Source organism: Camelus dromedarius, chromosome 1 (genome assembly GCF_036321535.1).
Source record: "Camelus dromedarius isolate mCamDro1 chromosome 1, mCamDro1.pat, whole genome shotgun sequence".
Taxonomy (NCBI): domain Eukaryota; kingdom Metazoa; phylum Chordata; class Mammalia; order Artiodactyla; family Camelidae; genus Camelus; species Camelus dromedarius.
Window position 1 is genome coordinate 93,127,639 of NC_087436.1, and position 26,790 is coordinate 93,154,428.

Here is a 26,790-nt window from a genome sequence, read left to right on the forward strand (position 1 = left end):
CTCATAGAACTGAATCACCGAAAGAGGGCTTGGGAATTCAAAGCTGGAAGACCTCCAGGGAGGATGAGGACCGGTGACAGGCTTACAAGGCCTTTTCCCAGGTGATCCCTCACAAATTCGGATTGTGATTCAGCCAAGGAAACTCCTGACTCATAGAAACCGTCCAGAGAAGAGTCTTTTTCCACTCAAGATTTGTTATATAATTTTAAGAAGTGGAGAGAGAGGGAGATGTTTATTTCTGTGTGTGTGTCTACTTAGATGTTCAAAATTTGAACTTACGATACAAATAACTATTTTTTCCTCCCTTTGTGGGATAAGAAAGAGGGATGGTGTAGATAAACCTGATTTTTATCAATATATGTTTAGAAGAAACACAGAGGGTATCATTAAAACATTCCATCTCATCTGTTTAATATTTCCAATGAATAAAATAGTGCTTAATGCAGCCGATGGGAAAAGGGTCATTTGCCAAAATTATTGGCTTTCCCGGGCAGTGATTCTGGTGACAACAGAATCAGAATGGATGAATGTCATTTAATTTCACAGGTTTCCCCCCAGGGGAAGCTACTAACATTACTTCTCTGCTAACCAGCAAAGAGCCTGTTAAAACGAGGTCACCTCTGGTGGTTTCTTTAATGTGCTTCAGCAGACTCTTTAAAAGCGGCAGTGACTCCTGCACAGATCTAGCACACATACGGAGCGGCGAAGAATACCTGTAGCCATTCTGTGGGTTAAGCGTTTGGTCTTCCAAGCGGGACGCGGCTGCCGAGGCAGGGGACACAGAGCACGTCTGCGTCCTGCTGCTGTGACCAACGGCTTCCTCTCCGTCCTGCCTAGGCCCGGCCTTGCCAATGCTGAGCCGCTTCCAGGTCTGCTGATCCATCTCTGTCACTGGGCCAAAGTGCACAAACTTTTGCCTAGGGCTGGAAGCTTTCTTATAGGCCCCTGCCTTGCGGCTGGCAAAGTCATCACGGATGGCAGTTTCTGCTTTAATTTCTGGTAGAGGCTCAGGGACACACATGTGTTCAACATCTCCATCCCTAGTCAGAACCAGAAATAAGTTCCAAAGGTTTCTAAGGTGAGTACAAATCCATGAAGGGTTTTTTAAAAAATACTAGATGGATGAAAAATACTGTGATGGCTAAAGCAGAAGTGCTTTTCCATTAATCAATCAAATGAAGAAATGATCATTGTCCTGCTTGTTCTTATAAATAGTACTTTAAGCTTCCATAGCTTTCAAAATATCACTTCCAATGTCATAAATGATGGCATGAGAAAAATCTGAGGTACAATGAAATCATTAAAATTATTTAAAAATCAATTTAAATTCCTTAATAGTGAACAAGCCTATCAAAATAAGCATTTACAATAAGTTGATTGAATTAAAGAGGATGTTTTCCATCCATGTGGCTTGTAACTTTCAGTATTAATAAGTTTCAATTCATGCAGAATATGCTCTGTGTTTTGAGAGGCATTTTTTTCTGGCCACGAAAATAAAAATGCTGGAAGGATAAGCATTTGATTCCTTCAAAGTTAAAGGATACCACTGTGAGGGGGAAACCAGGGGAAGACACACCTTGTCTTTCCTGACACTTTCAGTCTCTCCCATGTCTCCAGGTCGGCTTCTGTTATATTGGAGACTGTGACAAAGCTCGGAACCTCGCGGCGAGGGCCAAGCCTGCCCTGAATTCTCCGCTGCGCCAGGTCATCCTTGTAAAGATCGGGCATCTTCCTGAGTCCCTCCTCCGCAGGCTTACTCTCCTGAGCCCGTGTAATACAGGTCACCCTTGACTTCACCTCTTCTGTCTGGCCCTGCTTTCTGTCAATTTGATCCAGGCCCCACATCATCGGAAAAATCAGGTTCCAGGAAAGGGAGCAGATAAACAGAATGTCAAGCATGGAAATTCAGAGGCTGAGTTCAGAATGGAATGATGGAAGCACCTTTCCCTTTCTCAAAAATATGGAATCAATTGCAGCCTTGATTACTTTCGTCTAAGCTACCCTTTTGACACTGCAATGAGATGGAGTTTTTCCACCAGATGACGGTCTCTAGTTAGTTTAGGAAGAGAAGCCAGGGCTTGCTGAAAGACTATTAAGAATGGTAATGAGATTTCAGTTTGACAGTAATGATGCCCAGTTCCCACACTATTCAAGTTACTATAATGAATTCAAGTTTTCTGATTGAATCCCTGAGCCCTCTTGGAATGTCTTTTATTGCAGCAGTAAAATGTTAGTAACGAGCTTTGCATGATCCAAATTCTAGGATTAGTTTGGAGATAGCTGGAACATTGTTCACATATTAAACATATCAACCATAAACCCTCCTACTGCCAGAAAGTACGGTTAGGCCAGTTCTGAATAGAAAATTTCCATGTTCAAAGTCAGTCTCTGCCTCCTGATAGCATTAATTAGGTTTGGCTAATATAAACTTGAAGAACAAATGGAGAGGGTAACCTCGCTTTACCTGGCTCCACACTGTCAATACCCCTTTGTTCTTGTATTAGTAATGGTTCACCTTTATTACAGCCAAAACTGGTATTTTCAATTGTTCTCCTGAGAAGTGAATGTTAGATGGCTAATGTTAACAATATAGTGATTTAAACTAAAGCTGTGGCATCTATATGCATAAACATTCTACCACATTAAAAACCTATTTCTAACTATGTTTCTTGAGATAGAAAGTCTCAAAAATATACATAAATAGGGCTATTCATTTTTTTTTCAAAATCTATCTTCCAAATGAGAAAACAAAGAGGTATTCTTTTGTTACATGGATGTCTTGGTGTATTTACAGAGCCTATGCCAATAGGAAGGCTACAGAATTTTCTATTTACTTTCAGTTTGGGGAAAGGGATCACAGAAGGGCACTGCAAAGAGCCACCAGGGAGCCTTCTTTTTTTTCATCAGTTCTTTGAAGCTCTCCAGAGAGGTCATGGACTGTCCCAGACCCAGAGCTAAGTCCCCAAATACAGAGTCAGGTGACAACAGACAAATGGGGCTGGAAATACTAGGAATTAAAATTGCATGCGGGAGAAAGGAAAAAAGGGAGGTACAAAAGCTACTCCTTTTCCTAACTCAAGTTGCTGATCCTCATCAATACACCTTGAAGCTAGTCTGTTATCCAGAAGCCTTTTTTTCACTTGCAACAAAGTGATCTCTCCCACAAGGCCCCCTGAGAATGGTTTGACAAGGCATGCCAGCAAGACCTGCAAAGGCCGAGAGCCTCCTGAAGCTACAATATGTCCTATAAAATGTGCCAGGTCTTCTGTGCCCTAATCCCATGCTCTATGTACAGAGACCTTTCATGTGTTTTGTATCTGATACCTCCTAAATAAAAATATAAAAAACAATAAAAAACTGCTCTCAATGATTCTGCCCGAAGAACCACTCGAATTGTGTGAAACACAGCTGAGATATTCATATTCTTAGCTCAACAGACATACAAACCTCTTAAGTGACAGGCCACAATATGGCAATTAAATAGTAAAGATGTGAACTCTAACTGATTTTGACATAAGGAAAAATACAAGAATGATGGACTCTGCATGCTGACATTTAGCATGCTGACGGCTTCAATGAAATCATATCCCTCTTAGGATAAAAATCAGTGGCCAAATCACATTTCATTACATTTTCCTTTCCCTAATTAAGAGGATGGGAGAACTTTGGGAGAAGGAAACTCACTTAAAAAATAATTTCCATGACAGAACAAACAGAAGTGTGTTGCATATTGGAGAAGTTTTTTTGGTAAGAGATATCCATCATCAGATGTTGAGGTGATCTTGCTGGGGTTAGGGAAGAAACAGCAAGCCTCACTTTTTTCCTTTCCAATTTCTGAAAGGGGCCAGTAAGAGGGAAGAGCTCATAGCGAAGGAATAACTATGGTTTCTGCCTGCTGTGGATGGACTGGAGCAGCCTTGAGAGGTTCCTGTTCCCTGATCAGCAATAGTATGTGTCTATTTATGCCAATAATGCCAGTGTGTGACACCAGCCCCCATATGTGGTGATGCGCCAGACACAGCACTGATGCTCCATATTTAATTGGTGAATTCAACCCTGTTTTAGACATGGCCATTCTACTCCCTGCCATCTGCACTTAGGGGAGATTGGATATCTGGAGTTTCACTTCAAAATAAACCACCATTACCAATTACGTAATTAGGGCAGGAAAGAGAGGAATGGGGTGCGGGGGCCTCTGATATAAATCACCTCCTAATTACACTCTCTGTTTCATACACACACACATAGAGTGCACACCTTTTATGTTCTAGACTTTTCTTTCCTGAGATTCCCTTTGAGGGTTGTTTGCTGCCGTCTGATTTCTCTGCCTCTCTTTTCAGGTAAGGCCCATAGAGGAGTTGATTCAGTGGCACCATTGGCTTGGGCTGGTTCATCCTTGCTCTCCGGGCAGCAAAGTCATCTTTCTCAAGATCAGGCAGTCGACCTGCAGCTTCATCTTCTGACTCGGAGTCTTTGCCATGTTGGTTTTCTTTGCGAAGGATAATATCTTGAACAGCTTCTTTCTTACCACTTAACAGCTTTTGACTGATAGAGCAAAATTAAATGGAACTCCACAGGTGATCAGACCAAAATAGTTCTTAAATCCCCATCTCCAGGCAGGCAACTGTCTTGTTAGTGAAAGGTCTTCTTAATATCGTTAGTCCAGATGACATCTGTCTATTACTTTAGTCCAGAGTTGCAGCATAGTTAGGGTGGGATTCAAAACTTTGAATTTAGCCAGCTACTAACAATACTCAAAATTCATTTATCTAACAGGACCTCATCAGCGTCAGAAAGGCAGGATCCTAAATGGCTCTGAAAGTGACAATCTGAATTCTTTCTTTTCATGAGATGGGGAAAAGTAAGAAGCATTTTGTTGTTATTTTTTCTTTAGCACATGAGTCATGCACCCCAGTAGGTACTCAATTTGTTTTTGACTGATCAGGGCAAAATTTTGAGCCACTAAGAAACTGATCTGGGGGAATGCTAATGAATGCAGCAATGTGGCAGCACACCTAGAATGTGTACCAGACTGCAAGGTGTAAGGATGGTCTTTCTGCACTGAGCTGACCTGAAACATCTGGAATAGTTTATGACCATTTATAGGATGAACCCAAGGCACAAAAGCGTACCTTGCCCTGCACCCTCCCATCAGCAACCCTTTCTCCATCTTCTATCCCAATGACTCTCCACCTCTCAGCTATTCTTTGTCATATGCTAGATGTTAAGTAAATGGTGTTAAGACATTTTGCCAAAATGTTTGCTTAGGGCTCTTTCCATTTTCAAAGAAATCTTGAAGGTCCTAAACTTTAAATTCTTAGAGAAATGTAGTTTAATGTTGGAATATCAGGACTTTTTATGCTTTGTTTTGTTTTTCGTTTCTACTGGGAGTGGGTGGGGTAGAATACAGTTGATAGCGTCTATCTGCCATTCAAACGAACTCTTCCCCCTTACTTGTAAGATCAGCCTTACTTCTAAGTCATAATAAAATGATGAAACTTGTTTTAAAAATTATTTATTATCTTCTCAGTTCATAAAGATGATAAGTAAATAAAACATCTTGACTTCTAAAGAAAGCTCACCTACTTTGTATCTGATTTCTGACAGAGGATTAGGAGTAAATTCTTAAGGGACAAGTCATTTCAGAAATGAAGATGGGAGGATTTAGCTGGGCTAAGAGTAAGATGAGCAAGGAAATGCCATCTGCTCTGGTTGACCAGGTGGCCTGCTGTCTGCTGCTCCAGCCTGTACTGCTGCAGAGGAGGCCATCATCTTGTGATGATGGCAGGTCTTCACTCCCTCTGACTTTTGGAAAATCAAACCATCATAAGTCATGTCCAGAAAACTCCTTCTCCCTGCTGCCCACTGTTTTCAATAAAATTTTAAAATATGGAATTTGGAGGTAGGTGAAATCCTGCCCTTTGAGTTGCACACCTAGCTCTTGGTCTCCTGCCTGGCCACTCCTGAACCATGCTCACTCTCCTCCCGGCCTCCTTAGCCAGCAAGTCTGGCAAGAATCAACTGGTGTTGGGTTGGCTGTGGCCATAAAGAATGGTCAGTAAGAAATGACTTGCCATTGAATTAATCTCTTTGAATATGCATTATTTAAAAAGCACATTGATGATGAGAAATAAGGTGGCTAACTATTATTGAGCTACACCATGTGCTAGAATTCCTTCTAGTGTTAATTCAAATCATAATACTAGCCTTGCAATGCTAGTGTTATTAGCATGATCATTTCATAGAGTGGAAACTGAGATAAGGTTAAGAAATTTGCCAAAGGTCAAAGTGTCCCTGCTTAAGTTAAAATTCAAACCTAGGCAGACTGGCTCCAGAGGTCCTGTTCATAATACTGTACTATTACACAAAGGGCATGGCCGGGAACAGTTTTGAAAGCAGAACGTCATACAAAAATAAGGCCTTATCATTACCATGGAAGAAGGAGAAAGAGAAGTATTTTGGTTATTAAATAAAGGGCTCCTGTGAGTTGTGCTTAGAATGGAGTTGTGATTTGCTTTGCTGGTTACAGACAGCAGTGTTCAGCCAGGATTAAGGACAGTGGAATGCTAACTAATCATACCTTACAATGCTTGCACAGCACTTTACAGTTTACAAAGCCCTTTCAAACTCATTATCTCATCTCAGCTGATCTGACTCCTATTTCAGTAAGGGAGCAGACCCTGAGTTCAGAGCTCTCAAGTCCAAAAACAACACTCCTTCCACTTTTAACAAAGGGTCCTGGGTTTCAGTCTCTCCCAATTCAGGCAGAATTCTTTGGAATAAAACATATGCATTTATGCAAATGGCCAGGCCAATTTGTAATGCCAATTTGAGCAGGGAGAATCTAGTGCCTTATGCATCCTGTGAGTCCAGCCAGGCTACAAAATCCCTGGGGTGTTTCTTTTCAGGCTAAATGCCCAGTGGGGCAGGATTCATTTCAAGAGATCTCAATTTAGATATGTGGACTTAAAAAAAGGAAGTGAAGAAAGCTTTGCATATCATTGGCCACTTAAAGCCACTCCCTGCCTACTTGAAAAAACAATCATAATGACTGATTTTCTGCTAATTGCTTGAATCCTGAAAATTCAGAGCTTCAAGGCAGACTCAGAGAAAGAAAAAATATAATGCAATAAATTCAGGGCTGGCACTGTTGGCCATGAAGTAATACATAATGTGTGTAAGGCAGATGTGTAGGATTGTGTTTACAGGTGTCTAGTTAGCAAAATATTTAAATGGCTTTAAAAAATTTTTAGATTTATTTTAAAATTTTTTGAGGGGGAGGTAATTAGGTTTTTATTTATTTATTTTTAATGGAGGTACTGGGGGTTGAACCCAGGACCTTGTGCATGCTAGGCACATACAGTACCACTAAGCTATACCTTGCCCCCTTACATGACTTTTATAACGTGCTTTCCTTTCTCTCTTGAATGACCTTAAGGGAAGTCTACTGTGAAGCTTCAATATATTCTACTTTGTTTTTCAATAATTACAACTCTCTGAACAGCTAGTATATTTCAGAAATACTAACTTTCATGACAACCCTGCAAGATCAGAATTATGATGCCCATTTTGCAGACAGGATGTTGAGGTTTCTGCTTCCAGTCATCTGAACTTAGGTAAAGTAAGTGACTTTAAGTGACCGACTCTGGCTTTCTGGCTTGATATTCATGGGGAGGTTTGGCACTTTTCATTTTTTCTGAGTCATTCATAGATGAGTTATCTTGGGAAGAAAGGGTTGCTCAGTGGGCCCAGCTCAGTGCTTTACTTAGAAGGAATACAGTCCAATGTGAAACAAGAAATGCCAAGCCCTGCCTCCAACCTGGCAACGCCGTCCCAAAACAAGTAAGGCTATCTTTGTAGGAGAGACTGTGGGCTCTAGACAGGTGAGGGGAAAGAAAAGCCCTTGTCTCAAAGTTTCTAAGGCTTACATATTTCAAAGTGAATGAGATAATGATTTAAACTAAGGAAGAGCTGGCATTTCTTTCACCTCCTTTTAACTTGGCAACACACAAACAATTAGCTCAGATTGGCAGTCAATTTGCTCTATTGAAAGAAACCAGGCTCTCCAGAAAAGCCTGTTAGGTCTCCTGGGACTATCACGGGCATCACCAGAAACCTCCCTGTTCGCCCAGGGTCCAAACAGGGCGGTTCCATTCAGAGTCACAGAGGTTCATGCAAGTTATGTGTCTGCCGGGTCCCTGATCCCCAAGAATCTGTGCGGCAACAATCAGCGACCCAGGCATCTGGTAAAGGTGGGGTACAGAGGAATACGTGTCTGGCACTTAGCTGCATCTGCTCTTCCTCTAAAGGTTTCTAAAATGTCTATTGTTCCTTGGAGGGGTTTTTTTTTCCCTCTGTAATTAATTACTATGTGGTTGAGAAGATCCACAGACTCGCAGAAAAGACTGAGTGCTGAAACATATGAAAACAATTAGAAAAGAAGTCCAATCACATGAAACCTATAATTCAGTTAAAAAAAAAAAGTTTACTTTTCCAATGGGAAACACCAAGTCAGGGAACTCAAATCTCCATGGCATTTTAATTCAGGGGAAGTGAATCTTGGTTCTTATTTTATCCTCTTAAACACAGAAATCTTGGCTTCTTTGGCAGAGTCTCATACTGGGGGGAAGGGAGTGTAATTAGGCTAACTTAAATCATAAACTAAAGTAGAAGAAAAAGTACTTTATATACTTTTGACTTCAATGGCAACTTTAATAAATATTAACTCCACATATTTATTAAGAAGACCTACTTTCTGTCCCTTGGTGCTAAGATACCCCCTAATATATTCTTGGACAAGAAGCTTGGGACTTCTAGGCTCCTAAACTCATGTGAAATTGGAATAACATGCATTTTTGCTCCTTTTTATATATTGTATTAAAAATAATTCAAGGAGGTGTTTGAGAATACTTGGGACACATCGACAACCAAAAGCCAGCCTGCAAACGTGAAGCCTTATTCTTCGTCTATATGCCGGCCTTCCTCGCCTAGGGCTCATACTCTCACCATCTCTGCAAACACAGACTTTCCCAGCTAAGAAATGGGCCCCAGGAAATATCTGGGGCCCCTTGTTGGGTTCCAAGATGTGGTGGCCAGAATTCATCTGGATGGCAAAGATAGGAGACTGAAGTTAAAATGCTTTAAGAGACATCAGCACATTTAAATGTTTTATATTATTTTCCAGACACCAAGAATCTTTTTCTTCTTCATGATATGCATTTCATTCCAGTTAAGCTACTTTCTGCCACATGAAAAGCAGGATCCCAAATGTGGATAAACTTAGAATGACTCTCAACTCTCTTGTGGGCTGCAAAAAGTAAGTGACAAAGACACAGACAAGCCAGGCTAGTACCATGTATGTGTAAAACTTTTATGAGAGAGCAGCAAATGAGAAGTCTGTCCAACCAAGGAATTCTGGGTGTTCGGAGCAGCTGTGTTGTGTTGCTATTGGGGACGTTCTGGGGGAACATGCATGATTTTCCTGAACGCCGTTTTCAACGTTAAGTCAGTAGCTCTAAGATGTGACACTAACTGACATTAGCAGACATGAACTGACCTGCAAATCTTTGCTTAATAGAGCTAATGTGGACAAAATATGTAAAAATTAAGCCAAATAAGAGGAACAAGGGCAGGAGTAAAAATTACCACACAAATATGCTATTCGTCAATTAGAACTACATATGTCAATTAACCATGATTCTAGGTTTTTACACAGACGGGGAGTTGCCATAAAAGACTGCACAGTTTAATTAGAAAATAAATCCCCTTGTTACTGAAGAGGCACAGTACACTCATGGAAACCCCAGCCTTTATCAGTCTCTTCTCTCTTCCTGTCTTTACGTCACCATGATTCCTGGGTGTGCTGAATACTCTTAAAGTATCTCCTCACTTGTCTCCCCTTGCTCTTTTGGATACTCTAAAAGATGGTACAGAGGTTCCTCAAAAAGTCAAAAATAGAGCTACTGTGTGATCTAGCAATCCCACTTCTGGGTATATATCCAAAAGAGTGGAAACCAGGGTCCCAGAGAGATCTTAGCACTCCCGTTTTATTGCATTGTTATTCATAATAGCCAAGATGTGGAAACAACCTCAGTGTCTGTCAAGGGATGAGTGGATAAGGGTAAGGTGGCCTATACATAGAGTGGAATATTATTCGTCCTTAAAAAGAAGTAAATTCTGTAAGATGTGACAACATGGATGAACCTTGAGGACGTTAATCTAAGTGAAATAAGCCAGTCACAGCAAGAAAAATGCTGCATGATTCAGCTTTTACACGAAGTAGCTAAAACACTCAAATACACAGAATCCAAGGCGGAATGGTGGCTGCCAGGGGCTGAGGGAGGCATAAAGTTTCAGGTAAGCAGGAGGAATAAACACTAAAGACTCGGTGTACAACACTGTATCTGTAATACTACACTGTACAGTTAAAGGCTTGTTCAGAGTGTAGCTCTCAGGCCAGGTGTTCTTACCACAATATTTTTTTTAATGAAAAAATAAGTGGCAAAGGATATGAGGGAATTTGTAGAAGAAACTGGAGTAGCCATTACATATGACATGATATTCAAAAGTGTTAGTAATTATGGAAAAATCAATTTCTTAAAATGGGATTTTAAAAATCAAGGGGATTGGCGATTTTTGAAAATAACAAGAAAACAAGAAAAAATACATCATAAAGATGATGGCATCTTGGGTCAGTTTTAAAGACGTCACGGATGTGATAAAAATGAAGGTGTGTGTATCAAGGATATTAAGATTAAAGTTTTTTTGTAAATTCATACATTTGTCTATATCACTTATCACTTGCTTCCATTGTGCCTTAAATTTGAAAATAGAAGCAGGAAAAGTCTGAAAAATTTTGATAAGAGAATATACTTCATTTTTGTATTCCTAGCATCTTTGCTCTCTGATACAATAGATGCTTAAATGATGTAGAAAAAGCAAATGTCTGACAAGGTCTCTGAACCCAAATTGAAAGAATATTTGGATGTATTTCTGTTTTTAAGATTCTATGATATTACTCCTCATTATTTCAGAAACTCAGAGTGAGGTTTACAACACAAGCACAATTTTATGTTTGAGCTTTCTGGAAGCACATACATGTTTAAGACCGACATGCCTATCTGTGGGATACCACAGACAGGAAGAAGTATATCCTTGGGTTTTTTTTTTTTTTTTAATCAATACAAAACTACTCTAAGATTAAATCCATATAAGTCAGAGCTGGAACTTTCAGTGAAGACCGAGACCACAGCAATAACCACACAGGGAGTTGTACAGAGAAACGGAAGACCTTCCGTCAGATGTGTGGGAGGCAGCTGTGGGGCTGTGGTCAGAACATCTGAATCTGGCCACCAGGTCAGTGGTAACCAGCTCTGAGACTGCCAAGTAACTTACTTTCACCAGTCCTCAGTTTACTGTGCTTGAAAATGGGTATGTCACCCACATTTCAGGATTAAATGGAACAGAAAGGGGTACAGGAATTTCAGTTGTCAAACTGTTATAAATTCCAGTTTGCCAAATAAATTTTGGTCTCACTTTTATTTGTTAGGATCTTTGTGGTTATTATGTGAGAAAAAATAATCAGCTTCCCAAAACACTACACAGAACTGCAGAACTATAGTTCTCTGTGACTTTGATTGCTGAAGGTCTCCATCTCACACGTAATATGAGGCCACCAGGACTGTATACTAGTGCCTTTGTTACAATTAAGAGAAGTAATTACTCCATTCTTTGTTTTTGGATCAACATGCTTTAGAAAATGAGTCAAATAAACCTAATCTTACTTACTAGTCCCTTGGGACAGAGAAAGTAAGTGGATTTTTGTAAGCCAGCCACTCTTTCTAAAGAGAGTGCTCCCCATTCCAAAGGAACTCTTTTCAAGTGACGTGTAAAGTAAGATAAGAGCCATTTAGGAGTAGTGTGAAAATTAACAAGCCACAAACAATTGAAAAATAAGATGTTATTGCTAGGTAAATCCTGCAGCCCGCAAATGACCGACCACACAAACTGACTAGGACAAAGTCTACTCAAGCAGCACGAAGCTCACTCATCATCTCCATTCACAATAAACAAATACTCAATGGAGACAGGCCCGAAGGCAAAGACTATTAGCTATGCCTCTTTGCTCCAAGTAGGAAATAATGATGCAACGGGTAAAGCAGGAAGTGGGAGAACAAGATGGAAACTCCATCACATCAGACAGATTCCAAACCCCCAGGCATGCACGAAGCCAGCCAGGCCAGCCCTTGGCCTGCAGAGCTAACCTGGCAAAGCGCTGTGCTGCTGGCATGACCTTGATTCCAGCTTGCTCTAGCCTTCTGCGCTTTTGGATTTCAGCAGCATCTTTTTCTTCAGACTTGGGAGCTGGTGCTGCCACAGCACCCTCGGGAGGAGGCTGCTCCTTACCACTGCCATTGGGAGATTCTGACCCACCTTCAGGAGGCTTCCCACCAGGGTCCATCTGGCCGACAGGGTCCTCTTCACAAGGAGACCCCACTTCACTTGCCTCTTCCTCTATTGTTTCAGGATAGCTAGTGAGTTGGACAACATAAGGGACCAAACTAACAGACTGGGCTGGGGAGCAGATCACATGTCATCTCCTGCTCATCCTGATATTACTTCCACTTAAAAAAATAAAGGGGGTCATAGAATGCAATACGGTCCTGGTGACAGGAAGAAAATGAAATGCACCCGTGTGTTGATTAACACAAGGCATCATTATCTCGACACTGACTAAGAGCTCTGGCAGAAAGGTAGGATCCATGTTTTGTTCAAGAATTATAGCTTTTAATAAAATGTTTACTCCATGGAAAACCATAGATATACAGGTGGACTCCAAGGAATAACCATACAATGATCAGGGTGGTTTTGCTAACAGGATTAGAGCAGACTCTAAGTTTCTTTTATTGGACTATAAGTTTCTTGAAGGCAGGGACTCTATCTTATTTACCTTTGGGTCCCCAAAGCCTAAAAGCACCCAGCACATAGTAGATGATCAATAAATACATACTTGATGAATAAATATGAAAACATAATCGGAGATTAGAGAGAAATTCTGCTTGTTTCTCTGAAGAGTTGAGAAGTCTAATATGTCTTCCATTTTATTATGACTGTTTTGACACGTGACTCTTAAGCATGTTCACGCATCCATTCCACAATGCTTGAGCTTAAATCTTGATAAGCTTGCATCTAGATGAAAAGGTCTTACTGCATCTAATCTAACAAGAGTGGGAGTCCAACAGTCTCCCGAGAAGGACGTGGATGACAGATCTGTTCTCAGTGTCCTGTCAATAGAGCTGGTTTCAAAAATCTGCTCGTTAAACAAGTATTTGTTGAATACCTACTGTGTGCCGGGCACTGTTCTCAGTGCCTTCACGAAGCTTATATCCTATCATGACAATCTCTCTCCGAAGATCCATCCTGCCCATCTCCATCTGTAACCTCACACCAAAGTTCTAAATGGCTATTTGAGCTCATTCGTGCTCCTGTAGCACCAGCCATGATGGCAGCCGCGCAGCCCAGGCCTTACCTGAAGGGCCTCTCCCCTCCCAGGGGGGAGGTGGCAGTGCTCCAGCTCTTCCGATATTCCTCTCGCTCTGCTTTCTTCTTCCTCAGCGGCGCGGGGACGTAGGCCGTCTGGTTGCTTTTGTTGGGGAGGTACTGGTTGAAAGGCACTGCGGACTTCGGCTCACCGTGGGAAGTCCGCCTCGCAGACATGTCATCCTTCTTCACATCTGGCAGCTTCCGATGTGGCAAGTCAGGTTCAGAGTCGCTTCCTCTCCCTGGGAAGAGAGAGGATGGGTGCTGAGAAAGTGTGCTGGGCTAGCCATCAAGTTCCAGATGGCAAGTCTGCAGTGTTGGGGATGTGGTTAAATCTGTGGGTTCCGGGGATTATTGCCTTAAATTATTCACTTAATAAATCTAAAGTATCAGGCTAAATTAGTCTATTCTGGGAAAAACTCTCAATTCTAATCAGGAAAAAAAAAAAAAGTCAAATTAAAAAAAAAAAAAAAAGTAAGCCTGGTTGTAGCCAAGGGTTACAATTAGCAACACAGCTGCAATAGAACTACACACCCCATTCAGATCCTGCAACTCTCAAAAGGAAAAACGTGAACCTACCAGTGGAGTGTTTACTCGGCACCTGTCGCTGCATGTCTTACACCGTGCTAGATAGTCTGACACATAAGAATTCTAAAGGATTTGTAATCCTTTGTCTTTGAGATACTTTTAACAGACTCATGAAACACCTGGAGAATATTAGTTATAATCAAGAAGCACAGACACAGAAGAACTACAGGAATTTAGAAAAATGATCAATACGGATTACACCAAGGGCTTGCCTTCCAGGGAGTGGCTTCACTTATAATAAATGCATATTCGGGGGAGGCTATAGCTCAGTATTAGAGGCTGTGCTTAGCATGCACGAGGTACTGGGTTCAACCCCCAGTGCCCCTGTTGAAAAACAAACAAATAAATAAACCTAATTACACCCCCCACAAAAAACTTAATTAAAAATAAATAAATAAACACATATTCCTCTACATCGGAGCCCTTCCTGGTAGTCAGAGCTGGAGGCAATCTTTTTTGCCTGTGAACACTATGGCCCGATGATCTAGTTTTTCTTTCTGGTACATTATGCTTTCTACCTTGTACTTTGAGAACAGGGGCTTTACATCTTCCATGGTACTTATCACAGTATCTCTGCCCACAGTGGGCATCCTCAAATGAGCTGATGAATCACTGAATTCGTTTGGCTTACAGAGTGTTTTAGACAATGCAAAGGAATTCAGTGTTGCCAACATCAGTCTTTTGTTGGGCAATAGCCCCACTACTTATACTGCATCCTTGTTTCCTGAATCTCATCTCATCAGATTGCTAACATCCATTAGAGCGAAGCTGTCATGAAAACACATACTACCATTACAGGCAGCCGCCATTTGAATGCTGATTGAAAGCTTTTAATCAATGAGAGCATTATGAATAGGTTATTCAACTCGGTTGACAGCAAATACAAAATGACCTATTTACATTTGTGAAAAGAACCTTAAACTGAGTCAAGACATGTGGTCGCTTAGCAGGGTGCGTAGTGCAGGGGGCTTAAGTCAGACACACTTGATTTTGAGTTCTGCCTCTCACCAGCTATGCTACTTTGACATTTGTCACCTGGCCACTCCAAGCCCCAGTTTCCCAACCTATAAAAGTGAGGATAATAATATCACCTACTTCGCAGGGCTGTTGGGAGGATGAGATACATGTAGAGCTATTGGTGGAGTACTTGGCCCAGAGTAATTGCCTAACAAGCGCTGACTAGTTCTGGTATCTGATCTGTCACTCATGAGTTGTGGGCGCCCAGGTTTGTCTCTAATACACTTGCCTGTCCTTTTCTGCAAAAATAGGAATGAAATGACTTGCCCTGGAGATTAAATGATTTGATGGCTTTAAAAAGACTGTAAAAGTTAAAAGCATTGACCATAAACAAGTTGTTCATTGTTGCAGATGAAATATTCAGTTTATGAATTATTCATGCCACTCGCTTTCAAGCCTCCTTCTGAAGTTTTGACCATTTCATTGCTCATTGGTTTTTGATTCATAACTTAGCTCCCTTCCCACCCCAAGCCTTTTATCAGGTACATCTGTCTTGGTGTCATAATAAAATATTTAGAGCCCCCATGTGTATTGCCTTATAAACAACCTTACCTTGACAAGAGCTTGGATTTGTTTTCTGTTTGATATTATCCCCATTTTACAGAGGTGGAAACAGAGGTTCAGAGAAGCCAAAAGAGCCCTTCCTCCACGGTTGGTAAGTAACAGCTCAAGACTCCAATTTCTCCAGACTCCAGGCCAACATTTCCCTGTGACACACTTCTCTTGAAAAATGTCCTTTGCTTAAAGCATCCTGACCAGTGGAAGGACTGCACTTTACTGAATAAATGAATGCAAGAAAATGATTCTTCAATCAACCATGAAGGCTGAGTCGTGGATTAGAGTTGTCTCAGTTCCCTTGGTTCTAAAAATCCTATAATCTATGAAATTTATCTGTGTATAATATCCAAAAATATATTATCCATAATATATTGTGTGAGAGTCTCAAAATAGGTTGTTTAACACACAAACTGATCACCTTTTTTCCCCCCAATTACTCTTAGTGAATGTCTTCAACAGACACTTCAAGAAAAGTTACATTTGCAGATGCCCTGAGGCAGAGTGGCTCAGCTACAAGAGGAGTAGCCCGCTGGACTAGGGTCTAATTTCAGCTCCAGCTTCTACTAGCTGTGTAATTGCTGTGAAATTTAAGTCCTGTGTACCTCCAGGTCCTCACTGGAAACGAGGAGATGATAATACAGCTCATAAGTTGTCAAGGGGATTAAAGTAGCTGGCATAAAGCACCCAAGTAGTGGCTGGTGCAATCCGCTTTCCAAAAGTGTTGGAACGCTTCTTATCTCAGGCCAAGAATTTGAAGGATTTTGACTTCCTCCTGAAAACATGAAAACGTACTAGGGTGGCTTCTCCATCTATGCCCAACATTGCACATGGTGATAAAGACACCCTTTTATCAAAGTCTGACCCCTCCTTTCCCCAGGGCTACGTGTCTCTCCCTTCCAGCAGTAGGGGTCTTTCTTTTTAACGTATCTTGGCCACATACACCGCCATCCTTTGCTTTTCCACCTTCCTCTAGCACTTTAATTTCTCTCATTTCTTATTTCTCTCCCTTATCTCATCATTTATATAAAAGATAAGAATACTCATTTAACAAAATGCATTATGTTCATAACATACATTCTTAATTTTGAAAGTACCTGAGTGGAAGGTTTTTGTACCTCCTCTTCAGTGAAGCCCATTAGTGGCGTCAGAAGGAACGCCAGTGAAGGTGAAGGAGGAACGGGGCACCTATCTAGCAAGACGGACTGGTTGAATGGACCCTGGGACTCACAGCCTCCCTACCAGATGGCTCTCATGTCAACCCACAGAGTCACGGCACTCCCTGATGTGACTCTCGGTTGTCCCTATTGAATGCGTGAGTGGGCCTCCATAAAAATAAAATGAAAACTCTCCATACTGACCCAATAATAGAACTGGAAAATTTCATGGTGAGACTTTCCCTAATTGATTGTGAATCCTAGAAAATAAATTTTCAATAATTAAAAAAAAAAGTTCTTCTAAATTTGGAAGTGTTTACTAGGACTAGCAATCTTCTTGATTATCATCTCTTAAAAATATACCATAAACTAACGAAATATAACATCTATTTGGATAAAATTATCTCACTTTTTTCTAAGGCAGATTTTTAAAAAAGTGTTGTTTTTCTTTAAAACCTCATTACATCTTGATTAGTTTACCAAAACATAAGCCTGAAGGTATCAGGCTGATTGGGGCAAACTCTGTGTTTCATGGATGGTGTTCTGTGAAGCTCAATTTCATGTTTTACTTTACACGGAAAAAAACGGTTATGAAAAGACTCTTAACTTATCATCTTAATTGCAGTGAAATTGTGCCTCAGCACATATTAGTACAATATTAGTAACGACCACCTCAAATGCCTTCAAGATGTGGCTCATTATAAACTCTGAACCCCTCAAAGCTAGTGACAGAATAAATAAAGGATCTATATTACTGGTTATTAAAAACTAGGATGAGACAATAATAATTTTTAAAAACAATCAAAATAACATAGATGAAGCAGTTTGGTTAAGATATGTTTTATAACAGTAAATCTCCCTTTCAGTTATGTTAAAGCTCGGTTAGATCATGCAGTTGGTATTGAAACTTCTAATACTGTGGGTGGTACTCAAGACGTCGTGTAAAATTTTAGAAATGTTTTTCAAGCAGTTCACAATGCACCATAGAATTCTTTAGGAGTCACATACTACGTTGCCCTGAGGCTAATCTATTTGTTGGAAAGTTTAAGTACCAAACAAAAGCATTAGTTCAGTCATTGTAGAATTTGAAAAATCTACTAGCCAAACAGAAAGAAGTGTGGGTAAATGAGCCTTAAGGGCATAAGTTTTGGACTCACTTTTTGAGACTAACATTGTTACATTACTTACTGACTGAACTTGGGCACTTAACAATGTTAGGATGATTACTGAACGTCTTCAAGATTCATCCGTAAAATATTCATCTGTAAAATATGGATAAGAAGTGTTTCACAGCCCTGTGAGAGGTCTAAGTAAGATACTGAGCATCTCATCCTCTGTGCTGAGGATTAAATGAGATACCAGGGGTCGAGTACTTAACTCAGGACCAGGGCACATTAAATACCCAAGTATTTTGGTAACATAGCATTTTATAGCTGAAAGGGATCTTTTAGCTATAAAAGATAATTTTCATCTCAGACAGACGGCTTAAAGTGTCTAGAAATATTAGCTTCGGTCAAGCAATACATTAAAAAGAAATAGAAACAAATAAAAAAGTTCCCCACCAGGCTTAGCCTCTTTCTGCAAGTTGATACACACAGAGCCAAACCACTGTCCTTTCTTAAAGCACAAAGGTGCAAGATAAGTAAAGTAAACAGCTTCTGGAAAATCTGCACTAAATTTACATCAGGTTGCATGACTATACATTTTTGTAAAGGCAAATGACCATTCCTTTCAGGTGAGATAAAATCCATGGGATTTAAATTAAATCCAGCCACAGAAAAACAGGCAGTCTGGGTTGTGTTCTATACATTAGTGGCCACCTGCATCGCTCTGGCCAGTGGTCAGGGATCATAAGCATTGAACAGATTGCCCAAACCGTGCCAATTAAAGTTTCACAATCCCAAGCTTCAGAGCTTTCATAAGTGTGTGCAGGGTGTTTCCAGTTTGCTGGAAGTTGATCTATTTTCACTTATACAGTGTGATACTCACTCAAACATTTCCCTTCCTCATACCTGGAGCACATAAACCTTCAGCACACTCTATGAGCTAATGGTCTGCACAGCGTCTGGATTCACTGAGACCAACGGAGGAATGATGTAACACATTTTCCAACAGAAGATACGCTCACTGAGGCAAGGTTCAAACAAACTGCTGGCAAAGCCAACCAAAACTCTGAGGATCACGAAAAACAACATTAAGAGATATTTTTTCTACCAGTTTAGAGTTCCCAGGTTCCACCAAGGTGGGTATGAAGTCCGCCCTCCCAGTGCCAATCTCTCGGCCGGTGACAAGGCAGCTCTTGTTAACATTTAATTCTAAGATGTGCAGTTCATTAAGGCTCAAACCTACCATCACTGCTTCCCCTGAGGACTACATCTGGAGAAGGTGTCTGCCGGGAACGGGAGCCAAAGGAATCCAGGCTGTCGAAGGAGTCATCTCTGCCGTGTCGAGGGGGAGAGAGGGAGTCGCTGCGCTCGGAATCCCAGCAGTCGATGTAGCCACTGTCTCGAATACTACGTTTAGGACTCTCAATGTCATCAGTCTCCTGTTTGAAAAGAAAACGAAAGGATTACGGACATTACAGCAGCAGACATAGAGCTTAAATATCAGGAAAATCCATCTCCAGTGGTCTCCAAAAAAATCCTGCATAGAGAATCAGTATGGAGAGGCTACGGCAACCAGTTACCAAACTGGTTATCATCTACAAGCCAACATTTCATTCTTCAACCCTTCCCTGCTGCAACTTTCTCCATCAGAAAATCACACATATTTAAAAAAAAAAAAATCCCCAAGCATCTTGTACTCCACAATGTTAAACAAAAATCTAAGGAAGTAAGGATAAAAGATCATCAAGCTTGGATTCACAAGAATACAATGACAGATGAAAACAAAAGTGAGAAACTAAAACCTTAACCTTGACCCGTCTTTCGGAATCCATAACTGCATGTCTGTTCTGGGACCCAGCCCCTAGCTCAGCCGCACAACTGCTTCTGTTTATGCTGTCTGGCTAATGCACACAGCACTCGTTTTTGCAGCAGAATCAGTTCCGTAAAATCCTGGAGCAGCATGCTTCCATCTCCTGCTACCTTGAAGGGAAATTCCTGCTCTGAAAGGGAGCTGTCTTTCTGGGGCAAAAAGTGAAAGGGGGAAAAAAAAAAAAGCAATGAAAAATATGCAAAATGCTTTTCCTGATGCCTCAGAAGAATCCAGGCATGCTCTCGCTCTCGGCCAGCTCTTGGCGCTGGGGGAGCTGAAAGCACTTGTGGCTGACCCACATGTTCAGAGCAGTGAGAACAATGGCGGTCTTTGACAGCCTGTGATTATAAATTCTTTCCAGCGCAAGCAGCACATACTAAAACACTGAAACTCCAGCAGAAGAAAGGTCAGTCAAAGCCATCCTCACCCTCGTATTATAATAAAAGCCTTGTTCCCGCCAGTGTCTTAGCATTAATTACAAGAGTCCAAGCTGACGAAAACAGAAATAACTCCAGTCACTCAAAGATAAACCTCAATTTAATCTCTCCCAGACTGTTGCTTAAAATCTGGGCTGTGAATGACATCCACAGAGACTGGAATGTCCCACTGCAGATTTGCTGGGATGCTCAGGCAGGTCCTTCCACACTCCCAGTAGAAAGGAAAAATCAACAAATAGTTTTGGGTTAGCAATTTTGGAAACTGTCTAAACTGACTAATATGCCCACTGGAGCCAGTGCCTTTGTAGGAAGTACCCCTGCCGGCTGTTTCTATCAATTAACCAGATCCTCTGACACACTTCCCAGTGCGGCGACCCTTGTGGGGACAGAGTGGCTGTAACTCACGAGGCACATGCAGGTTTTGCGTCAGGAGAAGGGAGAGCGGGGAATGGCAGGGCTGAGAGGGGCACCCTGCAGCTGCTACACCGAGGACCTGGTTAGTGCCCCTGAAGAATAGGTTGTCAGATGGCCTGGGTGAATACAGCTGACATGACCCTTCAGAGGAAGGCAGAAATTCCAGTTATGGAAATTAAGGTAGTTTACTTGTAGGTCAAAAGTTAACCAGGACTTGTACAAAAGTCAGGCTTGACTAGCAGGAAAAGGGAGAACTCATGACTAACTGAAAAGTATACATCTAAATTGGATATGGTTTTGTATTTAATTTCTTTGGAAATGCAAGTAATCATCTTGGATTATTTACCCACTGAGAACAAGCCAAATGGCTAATGTTATTGAACACTGAGGATATGTCTGCGGCTATGCTTTGTTGCTTTTCGTATGCTCTATTATTTAATCCTCACAACCCCCTCCCCAGTGATGTGGTTAGCATTGTCCCCATTTTATAGAAGAAAAAAGTAAAAATCAGAGAGATTGAGTAACTTGACTGAGGTCACACAGTAATCAGCAAAGCTGTGATTCCAACACAAGACTCTGTCTCTGAATACTGAATGGTAAAACCCGACAACGTTTGATAGCTTTGGTGTAGTTATAGCTGTCACCATCAGCATCACCTTTCCCAACTGCCTCCTTACTCCACAGAAGATGCTAACCTGGACAAGGTCCCTTCACTAAACACTGTTATGCCTAGATCACCACCTAGATCATGTTGCAAAAGAGGCAGTTTAGAGTAGGTTATGGTCTGGGAAGATGGACAGAGAGTTTAAATCCTGGCTCCACCTTATCAGCTGTCTGATCTTGGGCAAGTTATTTTACCTTGCCCTATCTCAGTTTTCTCACCTGTAAAATAGAGCTAAAAATATTTATCTCATAGGGTTGCTGAAAGGGTTAAATGTATTACTACATGGAAACCACTCAGAAAAACTCCTGACACATAAACGTTCAAAAAATGTTAGGATTTTTTTTTATCACTACTATGTATTCATTTGACATGTAAATGTCAATATATAAATCAGACCAAATTTATAAATGCACTTGAGGACATAATCTTATCTACACGCTGGTACTCCTCCATCTCCTTCTCCACTTGTATCCATAACTAGATGCCAGGGGCCCAGTTTCCCATCAGGGAGGACAATCACTCAGGAAGCTGGGCCACTGGTCACATCTAGAAATGACATAGTTTAACCAGCTGCTTGGTGCAGCATTGCAACACTGGATTTTCAAGAAAATAATATCAGGAAAGCATCCCCAAACACCCAAACGTCTCCCCGATGCTACCGGACAAACCACAGGAGAACGGAACGGAAAAAAGAGAAAGTCAACATGCTTCTTGGACCTTCAGCTGCTTTCTCACAGCCAGTTATGGGAAAGAAAAACAGAAAGGCCGCTCTGTTCCTGACTTCGTAGAAAGCCCAGAATAAACCCTTGGATCAAGTGAGAGCTGGAAGCCGAGTGGCAGGGCCAGTTTGACAAATGAAAGCCAGGCCACTTCTGGTTTTCCTTGGCCAAGCTGGTCCCTGAGGAACCTCAAGGGGCTGGCTCTTCAGCTGGAGACAAAGATGTGGACATCAGCGGGATGAACGATTTTATTGGATTCCGTCAAGTCACCTAAAGGTAAGCTCTTGGGGGAGAGTAGGAGATACAAGCCCACACACAGGCCAGCACAGCCTAAATGCTCCTTTCTAGGGGTCTGTTATGTCGTCTGCACTTTCCGTCTAGAAGCCCAGCAGCAGCGTCCTGTCTTCCACAGAGAGCACTCCCGGGAGAGGGGATAAGACCCAAACCTGTCCACTGTGCTAGCTAGCTGCTGGTTGTTCTAATAAAAGTGTGTTAATGAATGGGGTGAGAACTACCAGCTTCCACAATATTTTTGGATTATTTCACTCATCTGTCCTCTTCTTACCCTCCTTTGTCAGAGATAATGAGAACCAGCTAGGGTTGGTGGATGACTTACGGTATCTGAGAAACTCCAGATGCCTCTGTTTTACCACTCACCATTTTCTGCTTCTTTTGTGATTTATAAGGTGGCTAAACTCTATTCTGGAGAGTTTTAGGTTCTACTTTTCCAGCCGGAGGACCTGTCTCCACCCACCACACTCTGGGGTGGGAAGCTATTCATTCCACTGAGCATCTTCTATGTGCTAAGCCCTGTCTCGGTGAGGGGGACACAATGTTAAGCAAATTCAACAAATACCCTGTCCTCGTGGGCCTTATGCTCTAGCGAGGAAGATGAAAAACAAACAGAAAAACTGACTAATGAATACAAAATTGAATGGTCAGTACCCTGAAAGGTAAAGCAGGTTAAGGGAAGAGAAGTTGATCATCGTTGCTGTTCTAGGACGAAGTCTTGTATTTGTTTGTCCATCACGTTCTCCCCTTTTTACCCCCTTGTTCTGGTAACTAACAGCTCTCACCTTCTGAAACAGTGGCTTAGGCCAATCACGGTATCCCTTATCCTGGGTCACACTGACTGGTTCAGGAACAGGACCTGCTCTGGGCCAGAGTGCACTCTAGGGATTTTATAGCGGGGGGCCAGGGAGAAGAATTTCTTTGCTCCGGGGCAAGGAGCTAGAAGCAGGTAATCCCCGGAGTGCTGTTGGCCATGGCCGCTACTATGAGGGAATGTTTACCTATTGGAGGAGGGGATGAATTCAAGGAGAGACAGGAAGAGATGAGAGAAAGAAAGAGAGAGGAAGGAAGAATCTAGCGTACTGGCTTTCTGGTTCTGGACCCTGAGATCTCCAGGGCCACCCCAGTCTCCGTGGTTCTCCTTCAGTCTCACTGGTCCTGTGGTAGTTCCCCTTGGTTCAGCTTAAGTGCCCCTCCTTTGGGAGACTTTCTCTGACATATCCAGGCCCAGGAAAAGGCCATGTCACTATGCTTTCAGAGACCTTTTTTTGTATACAGCGATAGCAGACTACTATGAATACCTACTGTGTGTCAGACGCTGTTGTCAAGGGCTCTACATGTGTTACTTGCACTACAGAACTTAACAAGTGCTACCATAGTTAATCATTTTTATGCACATTTCTCCCACTAGGAAAAAAATGAATATAAAAAATTTCTGGCTAGGCTCCTTTGTGAAAGAAAAACTTTTAATTTCAAATTTATTTCGGTCTGTGTATGTGCAGAAGAGATTGCAGCTGTCCCTCAGTATCTGCTCTCCCTTTCTTCTCCAGCGAAAATACTCACAGTTTTTAGACGAAATAAAGCCTCCTTTTCCCACACCTTTCCTAGCAGCTGGGTACGGATCGGTGACCAAGTCTAGGTCAGTGGGATGTGAGCGGAGGGGTGGCACATGACTTCCCAGAAGTCTGTTTAAGGAAGGCATAAGCCTTTCTTCTCATCCCTCCTTTCTCCTGGCTCAGATGTGGACGTGATGACTAACGCTCACACAGCCAACTTGGACCAGCAGGTGAGAGGCTGTGAGCTGAGGATGGTGGAGTAAAAAGACAGAAGGAGCCTGGGCCCCGATGACCACAGAGCCCCTGCACCAGCCCTGGATTGCTCACGTCCAGACCACATTTGTGTGAGTCTGATATAAAACTCTATCTTATTTAAGCCACTGGTAGAATTTTCTGCATTTCCCAGCCAAATGCAATCCTAATTGATAAAATGAGATAATACACACTCTAGATAAATCTAACATTTCCAGGCATTGGATAGACCTGTGAAGTTCTCTCAACTTTACACAGAGATATGGGAGCGCCACAGATGGCCATTTTTAGTTAAGTCATGCTTCACCCAGTGATACTGACTACTCCTCAGGTCCTGTGACATCGTCTAAGGTGACAGCTGTTCACAACAACAGGCGATTTCAAGGCAGTTGCTAGTAACCAACTGACTGAACAAAAGGAGAAGTTAGGAGAGTTGCAGAGACCAATGGCTGCTCAGATCACAGAAGAGCTGGACTAGTGGTAAGAAACATCAATAATGAGAAGAAGTCAGATTCCCAGAGAACCCAGCAGGGAAACTATCTGGCAGAGCTTTTAAATAGTTTAAAAAAGATAATCCATCTATCACTATCCAAGTTCAAATTTAATATAAAACCAACAAACATTTAGATTTCACAAATCCAGACTGAAACTTACCTTTGTACTTTCCCTAAGTATCCTTAACTCTGTTGAGCTAAATGAAAAATTAAAGGACAAATAAGAGTTAAGACTGAGAAACAAAGTGTTGTTTGATTGAGTGGTGTGTTTATTTTATTTTTAAAGGAATTTAGCTTAAAGGACTTTGTTTATGTATGTTATGACCAATAGGAAAGCCTGGTCCATTTATTCATACATGAGCCAGCCTGGTTTGAGCCAAATGCAAAGAACTATTAGAACTATTAGCTTTAAGGAAAAAAGAATAAATCATTAAAAAGTTGGAGCAAACTCTTGCTTTCAGTATTAAAAGAAAAACTGTAAAGTACAGAATGTCCCTCAACAAGGTCTCATTAGTGCATTTAGTTTGCATGTTAGAAAAAAGAGGAAGAACCAGTCCTTAATTACCTGCTCTGCAATACAGGTCTTATCCAAACCCAGGGATGCTACTGATTACCAGTGAGCCTTACCTGTTCACTAAGGCTTGCTGGGTGGGGCTGCTCCCTCCCCAGTAATGCTGGTACTTTGGGTGAGTTAATCAATCTTAAAGAGGAACACATAGGCAGCCACGCACAAAACACTCCACTCTTTCTTGGACAAATTCCTACCTTAGGTCAGTCTTTCCCATAATTAAATAAACAAATAAAGCTGTGACCATTGTAAAACATGTTTTCCAAATTTCCAGGTCATTCAAATACAATGGTCATAAAACACACATCTGAGAAGAGAATGGTTCTAATTTTTCAGGGCCTGTCCAGGGTGGATGCCCAGGCCAGAACTTGGCTGACGTTACCTCACTCACACCAAAGTCCTGAGGGGTAAGCAAAATGACCCTTGGGTGGAAGTGCACAGCAAGTCTTCATTTTTGTATAATACTGTATTGTTTAATTCAGGCATTATTTCCCCAAGAAAATAAGCACTGAGCTCTTTGGCATCCAAAGCCATATACTGACAGATTGAATTTGCTCTTTTGGAATTAAAGTTGGAGAGAGCTCAGATCCTCCATTCTCAGAAGGGAGTAAAAGTTCAGGTATGTGTGGGATGCATGAAAGATGTCATCGGTGCGACAAGCAGTTGCTTCCTTGAGGGCAGGGCATCTCTGGCCTGTGCAATTCGACTATGTGGAACTGTAATGATCTTAAATACAAGCAACTGTGTTGCCTTCCTGCCTTGTCTAAACCTCATGGGATGAAGAAGGAAAGCCAGGTTACCTTTCTCATCTGAGCCAGCAAGCCTTCAAACTCCTTCAGGTTCAGCGTCGTTCCACTGTAAGATGCACAACTATTTGCTGCTTTGCCCAGCCAGTAAATGGTCACTAACACCTGGGAAACAGAACCACGCACAAAGAATTACTTCTAAGCTAACGGGTCAGTACTGCTCCCTTAGCAGGAAAGCAGGGGGAGAGACTGTGCAACATTAATTTACAAAAACCACCATCCAAGAGGTAACCATTCCATGCAAATCATTTTAATAAGAACCCAAGACTGCGTCAGTCAACACAAACACGACTCAGCAATTGAAATAAGACTCCGGTTTTAGAAAAAATTTGGTTGTGAGAATGTGACCTACAAGACAGCAAGAAAGAAAAATACATCCTCTAAGATTATTTTCGTGTCATGAAAGTTTCAAAACCAGGAAGCCAAATTTTTCAGAAACTCTGGCGTCCTTACCCAAACAATGAAACAGGTTGTCAACTCCTTTTGCAAGAGGTGCTTTTAAAGGCCCGTGACTTCTACTTGTGGGCACAGAGATTCTAAGACCAGAGGCAAAATGTTTTCAAAGGAGTGATCAAGGTTAATTAGTGGTTTCCAGCACAAGAGCAACACAGTATATCTAATTAAAGTCAGAACGGAGCAAGGTAATGAGGAATGCAATCTGCAGATATGTAGCTTTGGGGTACAGTTAGAGTCCTACTCATCTGCGACGGGAAATTTTTAGCCTGGACAAGGCTACTGCCAATTAACAACCTTGGAT

The 26,790-nt window shown here is 41.6% G+C and overlaps 1 protein-coding gene across 21 annotated transcripts in view; it reads right to left on the bottom strand.

Annotated features, from left to right (window-relative positions):
- LIMCH1 (LIM and calponin homology domains 1) overlaps window positions 1-26,790 on the bottom strand; it is a 307,532-nt gene that overhangs the window by 59,914 nt on the left and 220,828 nt on the right. For 15 of the 21 annotated variants that reach the window (XM_064487129.1, XM_064487127.1, XM_064487128.1 and 12 more), the window contains exons 6-8: window positions 26,028-26,138; window positions 19,206-19,401; window positions 13,529-13,781 (exon numbers count right to left, since the gene is read on the bottom strand). In XM_064487129.1, coding sequence (XP_064343199.1) covers window positions 13,529-13,781; window positions 19,206-19,401; window positions 26,028-26,138 — 560 coding nt within the window. Of the gene's footprint in view, window positions 1-713; window positions 1,041-1,576; window positions 1,820-4,257; window positions 4,546-12,263; window positions 12,531-13,528; window positions 13,782-19,205; window positions 19,402-19,770; window positions 20,227-26,027; window positions 26,139-26,790 lie in introns of those variants that run through there. The other 6 variants (XM_064487130.1, XM_031435446.2, XM_064487133.1 and 3 more) reach the window with 5 other exon arrangements.